Source organism: Onychomys torridus, chromosome 9 (assembly GCF_903995425.1).
Source record: "Onychomys torridus chromosome 9, mOncTor1.1, whole genome shotgun sequence".
NCBI lineage: Eukaryota > Metazoa > Chordata > Mammalia > Rodentia > Cricetidae > Onychomys > Onychomys torridus.
Genome location: NC_050451.1, coordinates 38,494,130 through 38,517,221, shown reverse-complemented (window position 1 = coordinate 38,517,221; position 23,092 = coordinate 38,494,130). Strand labels below are relative to the sequence as shown.

The window sequence follows — 23,092 nt, the reverse complement described above, 5'->3', positions numbered from 1 at the left end:
TTTCAAAATTTGTCTGGGCTGGGGAGAGGGTTCAGTTGGTAAGGCACTGGCTTTGCAATTAGGAGACCCATGTGAGAAAGTCAGGGGTGGTGTTGTGCACTTGAATCTCAGAGACAAGAGGATCCCTGGGAATCACTGGTAGTTAGCTTAGCTTACTGGGTAAAGCCCTGTCTAAAAAGGGCAGGCAATGCCTGAGGAACAATCCCAGAGGTTGTCCTGTAGTCTTCGTGTGCACATGTAAACACATACACATGTACACCCACACACCACCACCAATATAAGCCATTTTTGGAGCTGTTTCTTTTTAGCAGCCTTAGCAAAAGTCTATGGCACACACTGTTGCCTAAACTGTATTGCAGTAACCTGAGAGGATAAGAAACACACCTGGTAACATGCCACGGGGACGATCTTGCCATGGGGCTCAGGATGGCTTTACTTAATTCCTTTGTTGTTGTTGTTGTTGCTGCGAGGGATTACTGAGCTGTCTTCCCACCCTTTGGTTTTGAGACAGTGTCTCACCATGTAGCCTAGTCAGACCCAGAACTCACAATTTGCCTGCCTCCACCTCCTGTGCCCAGCTCACTGTACAGCTTCTATTCACACAGGCAGGCAAATGTCAAGTGTGAACCAGCTCAGGTGAACGCCAAGCACAGACTTCTGTGATCCAGCACTGTGTGGAAATCATGACTGAAGTTGGAATCTAACTCTGTGACTCAGGGCAGTATGTAACTTTTCTGTGCTCCCCCTCTTCACAGGTGAGGAGGGGCGACTCTACCTCCTTTAGAGGGCTGTGGTGCAGGCTGGATGAGCTGAGTCTTGGTAAGAAATGCTAATGCAGCGTCTGCATCCACTGTGCCGTCTCCTGCTGCTGTAGTGATTAATCACAAGACAGTTCATCTAGGCCAGTCTTGTGTAAAACCATTGAATCATCAGAAACAGTTTTGTAAAGAAACTGTTCTCATCGTCCCTCTCCTATTTATAATTTCTTGAAAAGTATTGAAATGAAACAGACTTGGCCTGACCTTTCTCAGAAAAATGCTTTTCCTGTGTATTCGTTAGAGACATTGAGACAAGGTGGTCTTGCTGTACGATGAAGGGGCCTCCCCTGTCCCTAGAGTGTGAAACAGAAGGAATGACAAGGACTCCCTAGAAGCAAACCTCTGGGGTAGGACAGTCAACTGTTCACCAGGTCCCGCATCCTTTTTCCATCCTACAAACATCTGGTTCCCTGCCGCCCACAGACATGCATCCTCTAACCTGTGTGTTCTGTCCATGGCTGCTAGGGGAGATGCCCTCTTCTCTATAATCTAGAAAAAGGCCCCTGTTCCCTCTTTCTAGCTTGGAGTGAGAGGTAAGCATGTCTTTAGGGGTCTGTCCCAGGCTACTGCATGGCTAGAAACCTCAGACCCACGTGTGCCCATTTTGAGGCTTGGCAGTGGCATTTATGAGAAGAATGTCAGCATGCCGAGGTGGTACAGAAGTGACTTCAGGTAAAGTATCCCATCTTTATCCCTGGGAACAATACCTAAAACCCTATTAATTTCTAACTATGAAACTAAGGGGGGAATGCCAACTTCATTGTTTCTTAGTTTTTGAAATCTAGACCTTTATTTTGAAAATTTTACTCACTGTCTCCACTGCTCAGGATTTTTCTGAATTAGTAAAGTATTAAGGGAAAAGATGAATTCTGCAGTGATAAATGTTAATAAATGATCTTGTTCTTAAGACAGGATGAAAAGTAACATACTTCTACACAGGAATAGCCAGCTACAAGGAAGGGAGACGACCCCCGCCCCCAATTAGAGCTTATGGAATTCTGTTTCTGGGTCAGAGAATGGCACACCTCACCCTGCACAAAGGTCCTGAGTTTCATCAGTGGGAGACTGATGTCACCATGAAGTGTCTGCACTTTGGCACATTTCCCAGAGAGGAGTCCACTCACCAACTTTCCCCTCTGCTGGGCCGACCTGGTCTCTCGTAAGGTGTACACATCTCCACAGACAGAGATCTCTCGCCAAACTCCAGGCTGGGACTCCTCGGTGAAGCCCCCTCGAGGGTGCATCACGAGAACGCCATTGGTGGTGAGCCCATCCATGTGTCCATCAGGGTTTTTCCATTTTGCTGCCTTTTCCTGGAGAACAATACCACAGACCAGAAAAAGCATGCTAAAGTGATACTCAAAGACCCCGATTCCTGTGTCAAACCCGTTCTTACCCAGGTACCAAAAGGTGTTTCACATATACTCATTACCTGGATACTGAAGGAAAAATAATATTCAAAAAAGTACTTTTTATTAGAGGTACAAACTTAAAAAGATTAAGCCCATAATTGGGGACCAGTGTGTTTCCATGGAAACTGCTGTGTCTCTCCTCTGGGTGATGGCAGCAGTGATGGGACAGATATTCTTGCTTGCTACACTGCTCTGATACCCTTCTCCTTTCCTGGCAGAGCAAACATTTTGTCCACAGGGCAGGGCAGGAAGGATCAAAGTCCTGCTTAGTGTAAACCGGCAGGAACAGCCCCAGGCTTCCCAATGCCTGGTGAAGTGGGGTGGGGGACGAGCCTGCAGGGAGGAGGCTCTGCCCTGAGAAGTAACAGAGGCACAGAGGCTCGCCACCTCCCTCCTCCTTCTCAGGGAGCTGCCCCATGCAGATGTCAGGAGTCTCAGCAGGTGCACCTCAGGAGCAGACCCCCACTCTCCCCGACCCCCAGGTGGCTGGTGTACCAGGAGAGGCAGTGGCCAAGACAGAGAGAACCTGGTCCGAGATGTCACAGGACCACTGCATCACCCAGTGCTGGACTGGCCTTCCTGACAGATGGGACAATGTATTTTTATTATCCTTTAGGTCACAATGGACAATTCTCTCTCTGCAGCCAAAATTCTGAATCAAAAGGCATTTGTATTGAGATAGGATAGTCACTAAAACTTTTGGGTTTGTTTATCAAGATACCCTTTGAGGGCAGGGTTTTGTTTTCTATCACCACATGCCATATCCAGTAGGAAATACAGCAAACATTCACCTTTCAATGAACAGCTCACTAAGAATTTCCTCTGAGCTCTTAATGTCTGAAATTGGCCACTTACTTTTACCTTTGAAACAAACCTCTCAAATTTGCCATAAATGTATTATAATGTTAACATGTACTTCTTTAAAATAATTATTACATAATTATAATTGATGCAGCAAATATATCTGAAGTAATCTGAAGATTGTTTTCTCTTTACTGAGACGGGTCTCTCTATGTAGTACAGGCTGACTTTGAACTCAGGACCCTCAGCTTCTCCGTGCTGGCTACATATGACTAGGCTTCAAATTCTCCTCAGGTTTTTTTACCACCGTCTTCTCAGGCTTTCCTTCTGAAAACTAAAACTTCAAAAATCTAACTACAGCCTCCACACAAAACAATTTCCTCCCAAATTAAGTAACCATCATAGTAGTGGGTGGGAGGGATTCTGAAACCAGAATATATCCATAGTACTTACTCCAAGAAATATGTTTTTGGAGGAGTCGAATCCAGCTGCGAATATGCGTGCTGTGTATGGCTCACTCCGGTCGCACACGATCCTGCAGGCAAACCTAGAAATGGTGCTCTGTGTGATCTGCGTATCGTCAGTCTGCCCGCCAGAAACTGTGTCCGTAACCACGAAGTCGATAGGGCTCTCTGTTGATCTTCCCACCTGAACACACCAAACACTCTCATGACTCACAGGAAAAACACCACAGGAACAGGAGTCCAGGACCCTGTCAACTTCATTATCTTTGCTTAATCAATTATGTGCCCTTCCTTCCTAAGAGAAAAATTACAGTACACAACCATCTGCTCTTTTTTAAAAACCTGTTTCATTTTTATCATGGTACCAACACTTAACAGGCTCTTACCCCCTCCCCCCCATCGTGTGTGTGTGTGTGTGTGTGTGTGTGTGTGTGTGTGTGTGTGTGCGCGTGTGTGTCCTTGTCCACATGCATGCAGAGGTCAGAAGGCAACCTTAGATGTCATCTTTAAAGATGCTGCCCACCTCCTCTGAGAGTCTCTGGTTGGCCTGGAGTTCACCAGGCTGCAGTGAGGCTCTTGCTTCCACCCCCCAGCACTGAGATTACAAGCACACACCACTGCTACAGGTTGGTTTATTTATTTATTTATTTTCTTTTTTTATGGGTTCTAGGACTTGAATTTAGGTCCTCATGCTTGGAGAGGCAAGAAGTTTACCAACTGTACTATCTCCGCAGCCAGAGATGGACACATATAAATGCACACTACTACTGGTATAATGCTATATAGCAGATTCCCAGATCTTCTTCATTTTAACTGTAACTTTACAACCGTTAGTCCACCATTTTTATATTCCAAGAAAGCTCTCTTCTGGGAGAATGACATTAGATTCTCTCTCTCAGTCCCAGCTGGAGGACACTACTTTTACAGCAAATCACTCTTTGTTGTCTAGTTCCGGAGGAAGCAAACCTTTGAAGAAACAAAGGAACTCTTTGCTTGCTGGACTCTCTGTCAGCCCATGACTCACAGCGCTGAGCGAACAAAGCCCTTACATGGGACAGAGGGGAAGCACCAGCTGCCACTGCTCAGCGAACCTGAGAACATGGGCGCCCAAATCAGTCCAAAGCTCGAAATGTGAGTAAAGGAAATATTTAAAAAGCTCGTCTTAGCACCTCATGTCTGGATTATAAAGAAACCTCTCTGTGGAAGTCTAAAAGCTGCTACCAACATTATAATGGCTTCCTTTCCTAGTGAGATTTCAAAGCTGCCAGGAGATTATATTTCACTACAATGTTAGTGTTTTAACAGCCTTTCCTTTTCAGTGGATTCCACTAAAACAGACCCTACTTGCCCCTGTAAACTGGAAGACACATTTGCTTAACAGGACATTAAACATTTATACACTGATGCTCCCTATGTGTCTGCCTAGAAGGCAGTGACAAACATGGCCTTCAATCAAAAGCATTTACACAAAGATGAAGAATTCCTCACTAAATATGCCACGAATGCCCTCGCCTGCAAACAGAGGCTGACTCAGAAGCTGCCAGCGGGAAGAACACATGGGCCCTGACATGTATGCACATAAGGCCATGAAAATCAATTTCCAAGGTGTTTTTATTCTGATCATGAATTATGTCTGAAAAGATAAGCAATGTGAAATACATGATTTTTAAAAAATTCAAACGAGCAAAGTAAAAAGAAGAGATCTTATATCATCTAGCTCTGCATGCTTCCCGGAAGTGTCATTAATTTCCTTTGCAAATTTCTCCTGTTTGTCCCCATGCATATACCACCCCATAAAGCCAACAGCCAACGGCCGTTTACCTTCTCTTGTTTCTTAATGGCCCTTAATTCCTTGTTCTAATGAAATGTGCCTGGAATAAATGAAGTTACTGGTTTCACTGAAACTTATCAACTTGAGCAGGTAGGTGTGTATCGCTTAGCTGTATGCATTTCAGGCTTAGAAAACAAACAACTTGCTTAAAAATGCAGCATAAAAATCTAAACTAGAGATACCATAAAGCCACACCACACACTTCATCCTTCTAAAGCTGCGCAACCTTCCCTCTGTTGGATTTTTTTTCAAGATGGACGTGTAACTTAGTTCTACGAACTGACAAAGGCAGGAGTCTTTAAAAAGACAAAACAAAACTTGAAATTACTTATTAATAAATTTAAAAAGAAGTTTTATATATTCACAGCTCAAAATAAAAATCTACAAAAGCATAGAATGAAAGCACATCTCCTTTCCTTTATATATATAGATATATAGATATCTTGATATTTGAGACTTTTATACATGTATACAATGTGTCTGGACCATATCCACTCCTTATTCCTCACTCCACCTCCTCTTAGACTCCTCTCCAAATCCCCCTCCCAACCTCTTGTTATTTTTTTCCTTTAAAAACCTCAGTCCAATTAGTGCTACCCACATGTGCACTGATGGGGGCATTGTCCACCTACCTACCAGCATCCACAACCTAACAGAAAACAGACACTCCCTTTCCCAGCAGCCATCAGCTGTCAACTGCTCCTGGGCTAGGGTGGGGCCTTGTCAGCCCTGCCCCCTGCCCAAGCTGGAATAACTAGCTTGATCTTGTGGAGGCAAGCTCTAAGTTTCTTTCTTTTCTAAAGCTTTCATTTTTTTTTTAAAGAAGTCACAAATGCTGCAATATTTAATAAATATAGAAACATTAAAAGGAGCCAATAAGGCTTCTTCAAAATCAGCATCATACCTCACCCTAAATTTTTATTCCAAAAGAAGTTCAGGAGCAAAACAATATGAGAAGACTATATTTCCCTGTTCATGTCACAAAACCTGAATGAAGCCTGTGTCTCATGTCTATGAATCTTAGAGAAGAAAGGCAGGACATCACACACTGTTGTAAGCTAAAAGTGAGCACTCTTCTAAGATGCCACACACCACTCTTAGAGGGCCAGGCAAGTGATCTGCCACTGAGGCCACTTCCCAGACCTACCTTTCATGGCCATATAGCAACGACTTCTCACTAGGAGTGCCACATTATGACTTTACTCTAACTCACTAAATTCATGTCTCATGATTTAACTGAAATTAACTTTAAGACCTGGAGCGTCCTCTTAGGACCAATTATTCTCAGCCATGCTCTTCTCCAGCTGGCCATGTATGACTGACCACTCCGCCTCCACTTGCATCTAACCTCTGGAGTGTTAGGAAGATGACGACAGGCTAGGAGGCTTTCTCCTTTAAGACACAGCCTCATGCTGCTTTTGCCAGCAAAGGCATTTTAGTCACCTTCTTATGGACAACCCAGTTGGTGTGGGAAACCTGCAGCCTGTCCTTTCTTCTGTTGGACCAGCCCCACATTCTCTTACAGGCACTCGTGTAGACAAGCTGAGATGCCTCTACATTTTATTTGACAGTTAAGTGGTACACAAGCCAAGATGCTTCTAACTGCATCTGCTATTCACAGAACGCTGGCATTCAGAGTAGGTAGGGAGAACTTCACTCACCGTTCTTGAAATTTTACCTATAATGAAAGTTCCCTTGCTGAATGCGAGTGGAGCCCAAGAAGATGGCGCTCAGGTGGTACAAAGGCCTCTCACCTTTCCTCCCTCTTCACGTTCATTATCTGCCTTTTTTCTATGGCCCAGTAGAACCGTGGCTGTTTCTACCCAGGAGGCCTCCGGAGACGCCTTGTACCCCAACGGTGTCCCCCCTAGATTTGCTCTTGACTGTCTCCCTGAGTCTCACTTGCTCTTCATTCTGGATCTCACACATTCTGGAGCATCTTGACACTGGGGTTGAAGGCACACATTTGTTCTGGTTTCTCTAAAAGATTCTAGCCTGTCACTGATAACCTTTCAAAAATTCAGTAAAAAGGAGTATTAGACAAGTGATTCATGGCTTAGATCATCTCAGCCACGTTGAACTGCTATAAAAGTTCCAGCCGCTGCTCTTGGAACCTTCCTCTGCCACAGGCCTTCTGCTGCAAGCACAGTGGGCACAGACGCCCACTGGATGCCTGTCTTGGGAAAGCTCGTCTGTCTGCCTGCAGCCACTAGCTCTTGTCCACCGGTAATACGGTGGAAAAACCACATCCACTTCTTCACCCATCTGATCAGCTTCCCTTCTCAGCCTAGGCCAGCTGGCTTCCTGCCCCTCCTCTCTCCCGGGGTCAGCACACTGCTAACCCCAGGCTGCAAGCCTGAATGATTACCTCTGGTACTCACCATGCAAATACTTCCAGCCCTCCCCCATCCTCCTCTCAGATAATCCCATCACATCTCTTTCATTAGCCAGGAGCCCCACTCTTCTCCAGGCTACAAGCTAGCAAGCACATCAACCCACCCAAGCCTAGTAAGCATCTCTGGTGTGACATGATTGCAACAAGACTTAGGCCCTCCAGCCCCTCTCTGGACGGCAATGGCTACCATACAATTTGTTCCACCTATCAATCAAACCCAAGGACTGTCCTTAAGTGATCTTCCCTTCGCTCCATGAACACATGGTCCCCACATGCAATCTTGTCATTGTAGCTTCAAGCACACTCCAAGTCCTTCCACCATCTTTCCTTTCGTGGCTCCAGCTCTCATCATTGTACACAGGGACTCTATTTATCCAGCTCCTTCTTTGCAATAACAGTATCTGACTCTACTCCTCTGCTTATCTCCCCGTACCTCCTGCTGGCCTGTTCCAGTCTTGGGGCTCTGGTAACTTGCTGTCGACCTGGAATGCCTGCCGATTGGCGGTCTATCTGCCTCCTTTGTCTTAAACTATTATGAGCAGTGTTAGGGATAGAAGGAGACAGCATATATCAGGCAAGCTGAGCTACAGCCCTAGCCCTCTACCCCTGCAACTAGGTGAGTTAGTATACTGGCATAGTAGATGCACTATATACATCTGTATGTATATGATTATATATATATATATATATATATATATATATATATATATATATATATATATATATATGATATAAAGATGATGAAGGAAGGATTCTACTGGTGACCAACTCTGTGAGCATACACACACACACACACACACACACACACACACACACAGTACAAGACAATTTCCAAAAATAATGACTTAAAGTGCAGGTATTATTAAGGTTTTTCTTTAGCTAAACTGATGCTAATTAAGTGCTATGTCTAAATTATAGTCATGTCATGGTCAGAGCACACTTGGTATTTTGTCCTATCTGAGGGACACAGCAAAGCATGTCTCTTCCTTTGATTCCCTCACATTTTATGTCTTACTCTCTTGCTGAGAGCTTCTTCATTTCCTTCATTTATTATACGATCTTGCTTGTTTGCATGAATTCAGACTGCCATCCTTTAGTCCTCCCTTAAAGCAGACCTAGCCCTGACTGTTCCCTCTGACACTCTACCACACACCTGCAGCACTGACATCAAGCTAATGAGAAGCTGCAGCGCCAGCCTTCCAGGCCGAAGCCCATCCTTCGGACAGAGACTGTTTGCCAGTGTAGACTTTGAATGTACAAGCTTGTTAAAAGGAGAAAAGGCTGGGCAGGGTGGTGCACGCCTTTGATCCCAGGATCCGGAAGGCAGATGCAGGTGGATCTCTGTGAGTTCATGTCTTGCCTGGTCTACAGAGTGAGACCTTGTTCAAAAAATAGAACAAAACCGAACTCAGCTAGTTCCTAACACGATGCTTTGTCTAGTATAGTAGACAGTAAGTGACAGATACTACCGGCTGGAGAAATGGCCCACAAGTTGAGAGCACTTGCTGTTCTTCCAGAGGACTTAAATTTGGTTCCTAGCACCCACACAAGGCAGCTCACAACCTTCTGTAACTACAGTTCCAGGAGATCAACTGTGTTGAAAGCAAAGACCTAAATCTTATTTTAGTTTAAGTGGCTTTCCCCTTTAAAAACCTGGAGTTTACAGGTCCACAAAGTTAGAAGCTGGCAAAAAACCAAACAAACAAACAAACAAAACCCAAAACCCAACAAACAAAAAACAACAATAACAACAAACAGTATTTCCTCTTTTTATGTCTATGTATGTAAAGGGTATGTATGAGTGTGTGTGTGTGTGTGTGTGTGTGTGTGTGTGTGTGTGTGTGTGTGTATCGACAAGAGGCCAGAAGTCAGTGTCTTTTCAGTCACTTTCACCATGATTTATCTTTAGATTTCTTCTGTTTACTGATTTTTTTGGTCTTGTAAGGGTTTGTATAGGTGGGACCGAGGTGTGGTGGTGGTGTGGGGTGTACACGTTAGTAGGCACTGTGTGGAGATCAGAGGGCAACTTGCCTGAGCTGATTCTCTCCAACTCTGTGGGTTGTGGGAATTATACTTGGGTCATTAGGCTGGATGGCAAATGCCTTTACCAACTGGGTCCCTTTGCTGACTCTCTTCACCTCATATTGGGGATCTCTTGCTGATACTGGAGCCCCAGCAACCTGGCATCTTAGATTTCTCACAGCCATCTCCAAATCTCTGCCCCACAGAGGCTATATCAATTTATAATGTGTAGGGGACTTACCTATCTCCCACATTTTTGACAGAAGTCTTTGGAATTTTTTCTAATCTAGCAAGAGAAAAGTAATATTCCTCTATGAATTAAAATCACATTTCCTTTCCTTTTTTTTTTTTTTGTAGGTGAGGTACAGTTTATTTTCTTATTTTAAAGAGCTATGTATTGTCCTTTTAAATGAATATCTGTTAAATTCTTTGTGGTATGTCAATTTGACTACATTTATTTTTCTTAGTCATTTCAAGGAGTGTCTTATACTTAGGAGCCTTAACTGTTTGTGACATGAATTGTAAATATTTCTCCCATTTGTCACTTTCCTTTTGTTTTTATTTTATTATATTTTAGCTGCAAAAAAACTTAACTAAAATAAAAAATTTATTTTATGTTTTGTGGGGATGTGTCGGGATTAGGACTTTTTTCTTTTTCTTTTTTTAAAGATTTATTTCTTTTTCTTCTTTTTAAAAGATTTACTTATTTATTATATATGTGAGAGCTCTATCTGCAAGTATCCCTGCACACCAGAAGAGGGCATCAGATCCCAATATAGATGGCTGTAGGCCACCATGTGGTTGCTGATAATTGAACTCAGGTCCTCTGGAAGAGCAGTCAGTGCTCTTAACCTCTGAGCCATCTCTCCAGCCCCCAAGGATTAGGATGCTTTAACTCGAGCAATTTATACAATGATTTAATAAAAAAAAAAAAAAACCCTTGAACATTTAATCATTTAGAATTGTATAGTATTAGTTCTAAGTTTTCGCCTCAGACTGCTACTTAACAGCAATTTTGATCCTAATTTTTAATATGATCAATATAAAGATAATTAAATATTTCTCCAAAATGTTGAGGATAGTTTAGAGAAAGAAGACAGTTCTGATGTAGGCTGGCTCTTCTGCTGGTCCGAGCTGTTGAAGCTCACATGCATGCACCATGGGTCTTTCTGGTCTACCTCTATTTTTTTGGTAGGAAATGTAACTCTGTATCACCTGTCTTTGTGGTTAAGTCACGTTTCATATCCCTTAATTATGTATTCATAACCCAGTGGCTATATGGTTTAATGTATGCCACTAGTTTATGCATAAGTCAATGGTTTACATCACTGGTGCTGCTGCAACGCTGTCCTGTGGAGAGCTGTTCACTCACGTGCTGTTCAGAGGCCATTGCCACACGAGGTGCTCAGTGCTGTTTCCAATTAACAACAGTAAGGAATACTCAGCCATGAGCTGTTCTGTAGTTAATAACCTTAACATACAGCGACTGGCTATTTATGGTTCTTTCGGACAGCTGCCCTGTTTTACCCTTGCTCCTTTTGTGAAGTCTGGGGAAATGGTTAATGCAGGATAGGGATCGACTGCTGGCATCTGGATTTGCTGTCTCAAATCCCCACTTTACCCTTCATGTTTCTGACATTCGTAAGGAAGTCATGGTGTGAGAAACAAATCCTGCTGTTTCGTTTCTAACCAATCCTTCCCACTCTAAGACATGGAACCATCATGGCTTCCCTCCCCACACACAAGTGCAGGCCTGGCTCACCTCCTGGGCTCACCCTCCGCCTTCTGTCTTTGCAGGTCAATGTTAAAATTTTCCGTTGTTTCTTAAGTGCTAAATCTTGGAAGTATTTTCTAATTCTTTTCAGCTTCACTAACTGATGTTTTCTCTTCTGCTTCTGTTGATTTCTAGACTCTGTAATATGCCATCAACTCTTCCTACACTCATCCTATACTTTCTTAAGGTCAAAAAAGCTTTTTGAGATAAGCATTTAGGAATTGGACTATCATTCTTTATTGTCTTAAAATGTAATTATGAAAGCACCCAGGCTTCACATTTTCTAGAAGGGAGCAGGGTGCTGGCCACCTCACGTGAATTTCCATTCACTACTCCAATTACCTCAGGAAGCCTCTACTATTGTTGTGTCTTCTTCAACTTGTGCTATTAAAACTTTCTCTATTATTTTTGTTTTAAAGGTGGTTGGCTTTCCTTTTTTTGTCTATTGTTCATACCAATTCTTATTGCACTAAGGAGTGTGGGGGTGAGCATGTGGGAGGGTATGGAGGGAGGAAAGCCAAGGAAGAAATGTGATAATTAAAATACATTCTCAAAAACAAACAAGCAAACAATCAAAATTATCTGAGGATACAGCCATATAATTTCCTTTTCCCCTTTAGAATGGGAGTGACTTCTATATTATCCTCCCTTCTCCTCCCCTGGGCAGGACTGAATGGCACTAGACAGATGCTCTGGTTGCATGTCAAAACACACAAATAAAGGGAAATGGATTAGTTTCCACTAAAAGAAGAAGTGTTACCTGAAACATGTCCGTGTCTTTATCATGTGTGTACTCCACCACCACAGTCTGGTTCCTTGACAGAGTGTAGGATATGCTGTGCTGACCTCTGCAGCTGATAGCCTAATTGTGAGAGGAGACAAAACAGAAACAACTGGTTTAAATCTCATCCTAGTGACTGGCAGTCACCATTCTACCCAGGAAATCCAGCATAAGCCAGCATCGGCTCAATGGTCATGGCTGCTCCCACGCTCTGCCCTAAAAACCAGAGGAGCTAAAAGGTATATAAAAGGTGTAATTTGAAGAAGCTTTATCATATACTCTATCCAGGTGTAAGAGAAACCAGTTCGTCTTATTTGCAACACTTGATTTAATTATATTACCAGAAACATATATACATTCTCTTTCTCACCCAACTTAAGTGATAGAACTTGTAGACTAGCTATAGTGATTTCTTTAAGATTTTTAAATTTCCTTCACACAGTGGGCACATTAGTAGCATTTTGTCATATTGCTTCCTCTATTACAGAGATTATAAGCATACTAAAAAAGTCATTGAAAACACCATTAATATCCTGCAAGGATGTCTATGTGACAATATACTGTTCTAACACATGGCAGCCATATCTTCACGGGTTCTGCACCCCAGTTACATCTTGTAGAAACAATTGCTGGGTTCATACATTTTGTATCTTAATGGAGCAGAGGATTGGGGAATCCTTCACTGAAATCCCAGTGCTGGGGAGATGGAGGCAGGATTGTGATTCTGAGCAGTCAGTCTGGGCAAGAGTGAGAGCCCATCTGTAAAATAAGGCCAACGTATTTGTAGTTTTATGTTTCTTTTTTTCTTTTTACAATTAATAAAACCAATACTCTTTTTCAAATAATCTAGGAATAGTAAGACAAGATATTAGTAATATTTTCTCCATCATGATATGTTTGGACACATCTTAAATTGTAATTAAATTAAATGCTTTTAATATTTCTAAATTAATAAGGAAATCAATTTAAATTATACTCCAAATTATTTCAATTACATGTTCTATAGTGATTTATCTTCATTCTACTTTTATATTAAGTATCATAAATAAAATTTTCATAAGCTCTCTATTAAACATTCCTTGAAGGAAGGCACTGTCTGGGGAGCATGAAAACCTTCTGAAGTAGCTGTACATACACAGCATGTTAATTCAGAAGACTGAGCATCTTTGTTTGACTAGCAACTGTTCAGAGCAATAAGCAGCAGAGAATTCAGTCACAATGGGCCTGGTGAACCTCACAGACACGAGTAACTTCTACTAAGGAACTCGATGACTCATCTTCTATTTTATAACAGTCTGTTAAGAGCAGAGCCCTTTAATGTGGCCAGAGATCTCAAAAAATTTCTTACTTAAAGTCACCAAGTATGTCTTCTAAATCTTCATTGGTCTGAGTCTGCTAAATTCTTAGTGTTAACAATATTCTACTGAAGTGAAATCAAAGTTGCTTCACTAGTGTGGGAGACTTGATTTACCCATATTGCTAGAGAAACCTCTCCCGTAACGTACACACGCAGGTGTGTGGGTGCTCTTGCAAAAGGAGATGTCTTTCACTCTCACATTCCATCTTATTTTTGAGACAGGGTCTCTCACTGAACCTGGAGCTTGCTCTTTAGCTAGTCCCGGGGATCCAGCTGCCCTGCCCCCCACAGCTGGGGTTACAGAAGCACACTTCTGTGCTTTTACATGGTGCTAGTGACCCAAACTTAGGTCCTTTTGGTTATGTGATTAACATTTTACAAATAGCCATCCTCCAAGCCCCAAATATACACCTTCTGCAGATTTCCTAAACTCAATGATAGAGATTTTAGAGTAACAAGTTAAAAATTAAAAATTTATTTTGCATGCCAGGTAAAAAAAAATTTTTGTTGTATTAATTTTTCCCTGGGCTACAGAGATTATAAGCATAGAAAAAGTCGTTGAAAAAAATGTGACTGTCCCATTATAATATAATGTTTTAACCAATGATGGTCATGTCACTGCTGATACGATATTATTAAAAGTCAAATTTATAAAGAACTGTTGCCACTTTAAGAGAGGCAGACGCAAGGGGCATACTATCAACTAATGGTGGTGCTCACTTCATAGTGTTTATGTTACACCACTACATTGTACACTTTAAAGACATACAAGTTTTGTGTGCAGTAAATCTGGGCAAAATCAAATTATAAACTTAAGTCAGTGGCTTTCAATCTGTTGGTCACAACCCCTTTGGGGGTCACATATCAGATGTCCTGCATATCAGATATTTACATTATGATTCATAACAGTAGCAAAATTACAGTTATGGAGTGGCAATGAAAATAATTTTTTTTTGAGACAGAGTTTCTCTTGTAACAGCCCTGGCTGTCTTGGAACTCACTCTGTAGATCAGGCCAGCCTCGAACTCACAGAGATCCGCCTACCTCTGCCTCCTTAAGGCTGGCTGGGATTAAAGGCATGCATCACCACTGACCCGCAAAAATAATTGTATGGTTGGGGGTCAGCACAACATGAGGAACTGTATTAAAGGGCTGCAGCATTGGGAAGACTGAGATCCACTGCAGTAGAGGATCTATTTATCTTTATAGTTAGTGAAAAAACCTCAGACTTATAAAACTACTAATCAGGGAGATATTATTTTAAAAATAATTTAAAGGTTCCTTAAAAATATGTTGTATTTAAGATTAATTCAACTTGCCAGTATGTCAATTCCAACACAACCTTCCTGGCTACACATGTTATACACAATAGCCTACAGTTTACTTGTATGAAGGGGTAACAAGTGCCATGCAGAAAACCTTTGAAAAAAGAACATATTTCTGTATGACAGTCCTTTCATAAGCAGCTTCTCACATTCCCACCATAAACCCTGTATGTGTCTGGGGCAGGAACCTGTGAGGCCAGTTCCTCATTCTCAAAGCCCTGTACCTTAAAATCGTAAACCTTGCTCATGCTTGCTAGTTTGAACATTCTCCCATTGCGCGGGGAACTGACTCTGGGGAGACTGCTTCCCCTGATGCTAAGGCCCGGCTCTGCCCTGTGCAGGTGCTCTGGAAACACCTCCAAAGCACCTGGGGATGTGCCAGAACCAGCCACTGTACAGCTGCGGGGTTGAGCCCAATTGTTCTAATAAGTTTAATTAAAAACGATGCTTGTGTCCAAACTAGAAGCTGATATAAGAATGCAAGCCACTGGCATTCGTTTGTATTATCCTAGTTTGTTGTTCTCTTGCTGCAAACACCATGACCAAAAACCAACTTGGGAGGAAATGGTTTACTGCAGCTTACACTTCCAGGTCACAGTTCATCTTTGAGGGAAGTCAGGCAGGATCCAGGTAGGAACCTGGAGGCATGACCATGTAGGAAGGAGGCTTTTCTGGCTGATGTGTAGCTAGCTAGCCTTTTCCTACAGCCCAGGCCCACCTGCACAGGGATGGTGCCACTCACAGTGGGCTGGGCCCTTCCGCACCAATCATCAAAGTCTCTCACAGACATAGTCACAAGCCAATTGGGGAAAGAGAGAGAGGGGGAGGGGGAGGGGAAGGGGGGAGAGGGAGAGAGGGAGAGAGAGAGAGCACGAGAGCGAGCTAGTTCTTTAGCTAAGGGTCCCTCTTTCCAGGTGTCTTTAGGTTTCCATTAAAGTTGACAACAAAAACTGACCCACACAGGTATTTAGGAGGACAGACTACCTTCCACAGAAACTGCCATGGCAGAGACGCCACCCCCCAGGTCCTATAACAGGTAAGGGAGTGGGGGCTGGAACTTTGAGGCATTGAGTGCCCCAGCCAGGGCGCCGAATACTGCCCCATGTCACGAAATTGTATCATTTTAAACTGCTATGGCTTCTTTATGCTGCCAAACAGTAATGGGCAGACTTAGGAAAGGAAATGGTATTATAGTAAGAAAACATGTTTTCTGCATCTTTTTAATTCAGAAATTCATAGTTGAGGCCTATGCCTGGAGGTTCTGGATTTGGGGAAGATGAGAGAGAGATTCTGCGTTAAGTTGTAAGAAGACAGCCAGTGTGGAGCGGGCTCTGGGGTCACTGGTGGCACCTACAAGCAGGACTGATCTCACGTGTGGTCCACCTTCAAGGGCCACAGCACTCCCTGAGGAAGGAGTGAGCAAGCCAAAGAACTGCCGCAGACACAGGATGACACGCAGACTTCCCCCTCGGGCCTTCCTCTAGCTGCTGTCCTTGCTCGTTATTAGTGAAAGTACTGACAGTGGCCGATAGTGTTACCTCTCAACACAACTGCTTTCAGTCCGCAAGGGCTACTTCACTGTAAGGGTGAACAGGATTAAATATGCAACTAGGCAATTGTGTCCACGCAGAGTGACAGATTCCACTCCACGCACCTAGAGAAGTGAAGCCTGACTTTACAGTCCCAGAGGCCCACGCGGGCCCACTCTGAGCCGGGCATCGCTTCCTTTCTCGTGCCGTGCAGCCCCTGTGACAGCTCAGCTTGCCCAGCCCTTGCCACTGAGGGTGACAACAGTTAGGGTGTGTCCTGCCTCAACTTTACCTAAGAACCTCATGTCAGGGAGTTCTTCAAGTCTCTAGACTCAAAACCAAACACAGTTCCAACTCCTGCCTTCATAAATCTAAACATGTACACGTCACATTAATGACAGTCAAGGGAATGCAGCGTTGAGGTGCGTGTGCATGTGTGTGTGCGTGTGTGCATATTGTGTGTGCATGCATATCTCTGTGCATGTGTACGTGCGTGCGTGTGTGCATATGTGTGTACGTGCGTGCGTGTGTTTACACTGAATGTCTGACTTTCAAATGCAAGGAAGTGGAATTCATTTTCGTCAAATGAAACCAAATCTGTCTGTTACTACACATCTCTTGGAACCAAATGACTCACAACTTTAATAATGTCTTTTTCTAGATACCTGGACTGCCGGCTGCATGGCATTGTGACTAATTCAGAATACAGTGTTTCTGGGAGCTCACTCTGCCCAGTCTCCTCTCTGGGTACATGCAGTTGGGGCTGTCTCTGCCTCCTGGAAGGGAGACCAGGAGACTTTCTGTGGCTACATGCTGAAGGACCCACTCCCATCTGACCACAGCATTCTCAGCCCTGCTCTGAGAGCACTGCCTTGGGTGTCCAAGTGTGTTGTTCTCCACTGCGTCAACCCAAAGACACCACTGGAACTTGGGAAGGAGGGGCCTGGGGGCTGGATAAGCTCAAGCCAATCCTGGGGTGAGGCCAGCACCCCCCCCTCAGTCATTTGATGGGTAATTTAGGGATATGGCCTCATACTTACTCTAGGAGCCACAACTCCCTTGTTTTTGGAGCTTACCAAGAAGTACAACCTATCCTGTTCTCAAAGACGACTACCACTGCATTCTTTATTAAGACTTAATGGGTCAACTACACCCTTCACCCAGGTACCTGCCCATTTCAGGCAGCAGTATCTTAAGTCACTCTGTATATTAACTTTAACTGGTAATTTAATATTTAAGTCCATGATATAATTTAAGGAAGAACTATACCATGTGATTGCTGCAGAAAGGACCTGATTAAAGGAAGACACAAACTGCGGTGACCTCTCACAGGAGGCCCACTACTGAACACAAGCATCCACGACAAAGTGTCCATCTGCAGAAACACCTCAACTATTACAGGAAATGAGAGTCCAACAGTCGGGAATAAGTCTGAATTGAGGTCTGCCGCATCATGTTTTGGTCCAAATCAACTTTTGACCTGTATGTGTGTGGCAGAAACGTGCCCACTTACAGCAACTGGTCGAACTCACTTGACTGTGTAGCCTGTAGCAACTGGTGGAAGATACAGCATCCTGAGCACTGTGTACTCTGTGATGCTAGGCAGAGCAGCGTGGGTACTACATGGTCTTAAGAACACAGCAGCATAGAAGAGCAGCTCCATTAGCCAGGAATATCCACATGTGAATCAGCACTACCTCACTGCAATGCCCACTGATAACTCAACCACACACCAAAAACTCATTCACATTCAAACAGCTCTCTGAACATAAGTACCTGGTTTATTCTTGTGGGCTCCAACTTTACATGCGCTTCAAGAAAAGAGGACATGGTCACATGAGGGCACTGCTAAGATCAACTTGGTTAGTAGAGTTCATTGCTGAGGGAGCAGCACACGGGATCTGGTACTCATCAGTATAAATGGCATCCCTTTCCGATTCTTCAGTGACCCTATTTCCCCAACAAAGGGAGTCAATGCCAGCAGCTCTGAGGCCCAGGAATGCTGTGCAGCCTAGAGCTTTTCTTCCTCACACGTCAAGCTGTGCTTACATCACAGCATCAGAACCAAAAAGGTTTGCTATCAGCTCCCTGGGGTCCATCACATGTGCTGGAGACAACTATTCTCTCTGGCTTTAGAGACATGTTCGATACTGACTGTATTAATTAGAGATAATCCTGGTATGACAAACATGTTTTTCTAGAACTAATGACTTTTATGTCAGGATGACAAGTATAATTAGGCAATAAATCCTCAATCAGTCTGGTTCAAATTGCTACAGGGAAGATGAGGTTTCTGCCATCCTTGTCAATTTATGTATAAAATATGTATGAGTACTATTTCTAAAGGAATTCTCAATTCATGGTGCTTGCGCATACACTTTAAGATACTCTGTTTTTCAAGGAACCATTATTTCAGACAAGTGCCTGTGCTATGGCTCGGATAAGCAAGCCACAGAGTGCTAACATGAGTTTAATCAAAAGCAATAGTATTTCCTAGTGAATTAAAATGATAAGCCTATTTGATAGCAGCAAGGGTTTTGAACTTGGCGCTAGGCCACTCTTGCTCCCATCCACGTCAGTTTAGTGAGCTATTTCATACACCTTGACAGAGAATCTAATGTACACACAGTGCTGGACAGTGCCTGGGGCAGACACAGCCAAGCAAGTCAGCACGCACAGAGGCCAGACTAAGATGCTTAAGAAGCAACTGTTCCTAACTTGGGGTGACTTTAACTATAAGGAAGCTGGATCTAGGTAGTGGTTCCAGTCACAAGAGGTGACTGGATTCTGATAGTCAGAAGACAGGAACAGCAAGGGCTACAGTAGAAAAGCTACTTCCTGTCTCTCTGAGAATCTGTCACAGGAATTCTACTGCTTCTGGTCACTCTGCATCCTGGAAGTAAGCACAGAGCATGGTTAGCCAAAGTCTCACCATGACTGCCAACCCGACAGGATCTAGACTCACCTAAGTGACCAGCCTCTGGGCAGGCCTGAGAGTGATCCTTACTGAGGTACTAAGACTCACCTTCACTGTGGGCAACACCAGTTCCACAGACCGAGGTCCTAAATTGAATAGAAAGGAGAGGGTGAGTGGGTGTGAGCCTTCACCTCTCTCTGCTTCCTGCCCGTGGATGAGTGAGCTCCATCTGTCATAATTTCTCTGCAGAGAAGGGCTATACCCAGAACTGTGAGCCAAAATCATCCTCTCCTTCCCTGAGCTGAGACTGTCAAGTTGTTTCGTCACAGCGACAAGACAGCAACTGATACAGAGAGAGACTGGTCCAGAGAAGTGGGCTACGGCTGTGACAGACCTGACCACATGGTCTCCAGGAGGCACGAAGGATGAAGAGTCTGGAACTTTAAGCTAGGAAAGGCCTCCTACGATATGAGCATAGCTTAATGGGCTACTCTGATGGGAGTCTGAAAGACCAGAAACCTGAGAGAAATGTGCATTGAGAGGCCTAGCTCATGGGGTTTCAGAGGGCAACAAGGATTCTACCATGATCAGGAATGGGGGCATTCAGGTTATAATTTAACAATGAATCTGGCTGCATTCTGTCTGTGTCCTGAGAACTTGAGGGAGGCTGAATATAAAAAGTAATGGGACTAATGTGTTTGATGGCAGAAATTTCAAGCAGGAGAGGATTCAGTCTGTGGCTCACCATTATTGTCAAGGTCTATAGTGAAAAACAGTGACATGCCTGGAGATTGTCTCCCAATGATTCTATATCCTGTCAACTGGCAGTCAATAGCAACCATCACACTCACAACCAAGTTTGATGATTCGAGGCTGATTTATTTCACCATACAGCATACAAAGCCAATCTAATGCATAACCCCTTCTTTTGTTTCATCTTACCTCTAGGAAAATTCAGACAGAGTATAGTTTTCCACATAAGAAAGCTGAGATATGAATACACTATCTATACATCTAAACATGTTCCCACTACCAAGCACGCACTGTGTACCAGTTACAGATGGAGGCTTATTTTAATCATGACTTTCAAAGTTCTACTACTCTTTAGAGACCTCTCTAAATACCACTCTGTGTGGCAGTTCCTGACAGAGCATGAGAGGACGAGGAGGGATTGGGTCCTCAAAGTTCAGTGCAAAGCAACACAGAAACCTAAGCATTAGCGCTGCTAGCCACCCCAGGGGTTAACCTGTGACAAAGGCCACTCATGACCACTTGAAGAAGCGGAAGGGAGAGACTTGAATCTTGTAAGAGGTGGATAAGTGACCCCCGGTAGACTTCTTTATAGAGATAGCAGTGCATCTGCTTTGAACACTTCATGGTTCTTGACAAAAGCAAAGAAGGACATGTAGAAAAGGCAGATGCAGTATTTCTTGAAATACCAAGAGTTTTGGCAAAACTAAAGCAATATTTTCTCATTGTTGCATATGTTAGACTTGACAGACAGACTCCGGTATAGAATGGTAATTAACAGAAAATATTTAATCAGTCAACAGAAGTGCTTTAAAGGGTGAAGTGTGTGAACCTGTCTTCCCTGATCTTTTACAGGTAACTTCTCTAAATATTTACATTGACAAATGTCTGAGTCACTCATCCCAGGAAGCAAAGTTCACTAAAAAGCGACCTTTTGTAAATGTGAATTACAAGTGGAATAAAGCGTCTTGCAAATTACTTCACTCACAATGCAAACTCGATTGTCCAGTAATTCTACCCAGGGACTGACCACTTTGTTGGCCTGATCAGGCAAATCTTCAGATACTATAAAATGGCTCTGATATAAGTGATATTATACTAACATGCCCAAAGACCTGTCACATACATATTTAACATGTAGGCCAGTTTACCAACTGTCTAAACAGTCTCCTGAGCACTAAGGAAGACTGAAATTTACTCTTGCTCCAAATAAAACAATGCATAAAACCCCTTGATTACTTCTATACCAATCGGAGCAAAAGGTATAAGAAAGAAAAGTTCAATTTTTCCCTCAGTTGAGTTTTGTTTTTACAACTCAGATACATTTAAAATTTGGCTGTCTGCTGAAGAATCTCATTTTCTTCATGTGATAGGTGAAATCTAGAATTCTACTTATATAAAATCAAGAAAATATTTGTTTTCAAAAGGAAACATGTATCTTGACAGTTGGCATTTTCAAGACGCTGAGCCTGTTAGATTCAGGAAATTACAACCATCCATATAAAAATCTGGAGGGAGACAATGGCTTTGCAAGCACCCCCGCCAGGTGAAACGGTCACAAAAGATTCTGGTGGAAGACTGAGTATACTACATGTTACTCCTCAGGGCTCATCAAACTCAAAACCGTATTTATTTGCTTGACACAGGATGTCATACAGCCCAGACTACACCTCTGAGACAGGCTTTAAGCAAACCGATCCTCCAGTCTCCACCTCCCAAGTGCTACAGCAATAAAAGGAAAGAAGGGAGGCGGGGTAGGGTTTAGGGGCGGAGTTGGGGGGGAGTAGGGGAGGGAAGGGGGGAAGAGTTAGGGGAGGGGAGGGGAGGGAAGAGGAGGGGAGGGGAGGGGAGGAGAAGAAAAACTGAACTATTTTCTTTGTTTTTCTTTGTTTGGAGACAGTGTCTTACTATGTAGCCCTGGCTAGCCTGGAACTCCATATGTAGACCAGACCATCTGGCCTCCAACTCAAGAGATCTGCTTGCTTCTGTCTCTGAGAGCAGGGAGGGATTATGGGCATGTGACACCTTGCTACACTAAGTCTCTTACAATCCTCTGCACTAGCTGAATGTCCTCAGCCATACTTTAGACTAGCTCCTAACCTGTGAAGTACTTCCTTGAAGGGCTGTGCGAACCTCTCAACTGACAGTGCCCAGTACATAATTACTACTGAGGCAAATTATCATGATAAACGTTCATAATCGCTATCAGATAAGTTAAGACTTAACTTTATGGAGTTTTCTGGGTTCTTGATTCATTTATAAGGCAAGAATATTTTTTAGATGTATTCATTTTTATTTTCTTAGGTGTATGAGTATTTCATCTGCATATATCTATGTGCACCATGCATGAGCCTGGTATCCACAGAGGTCAGCAAAGGGCATTGGATCCCCTGGAACTGGAGTTACAGATGGTTGTGAGCCATTATGCATATTCTGGGAACCAAACCCTGGTCCTTTGCAAGAGCAGCAAGTGCTCTTAAACACTGGCCGGCTCTCTAGCCCCTTTAGTTGACAAAGGATCTTTTAATTAGGTAAACTATGAGTGGACCGTCCAATTCCAGGCTACCACAGAGATGGAGAGAACCACTCACCAGCTCCAACTATACTCTTCCAGGGACAACTGCCCATCCTAGCGGGAAGACTATATGGGGAATTAAAGCTTGCTGTTCGGTGCTCCGGTTCTGCTTCTTTCACTTGACACGGTTAACTTACAGGTGACTCCCATCACTGGGTTCAGTGCGACCACGCTCTTTTGGATACACAGCTAGAGGCTGGGTCATCTAGTGCGCCTCTTTCTGGTGGGTGGAGTGGGCTGAATGGCCCCATGCCCTCATATGCTTGGAGGAAGTGCTCGGCAAGGACTAGGAGGCGTAGCCTGTCGGAGGTGTGTCGCTGGGGTGGGCTTTGCGGTCTCAA

The 23,092-nt window shown here is 43.5% G+C and overlaps 1 protein-coding gene across 1 annotated transcript in view; it reads right to left on the bottom strand.

Moving 5' to 3' along the window:
* The window catches only part of Peli2 (pellino E3 ubiquitin protein ligase family member 2), a 145,899-nt gene that overhangs the window by 6,320 nt on the left and 116,487 nt on the right, over positions 1-23,092 (bottom strand). The window contains exons 3-5 of the mRNA XM_036199596.1: positions 12,278-12,379; positions 3,485-3,679; positions 1,943-2,131 (exon numbers count right to left, since the gene is read on the bottom strand). Of these exons, the coding sequence (XP_036055489.1) occupies positions 1,943-2,131; positions 3,485-3,679; positions 12,278-12,379 (486 nt within the window). The remainder of the gene's footprint in view (positions 1-1,942; positions 2,132-3,484; positions 3,680-12,277; positions 12,380-23,092) is intronic.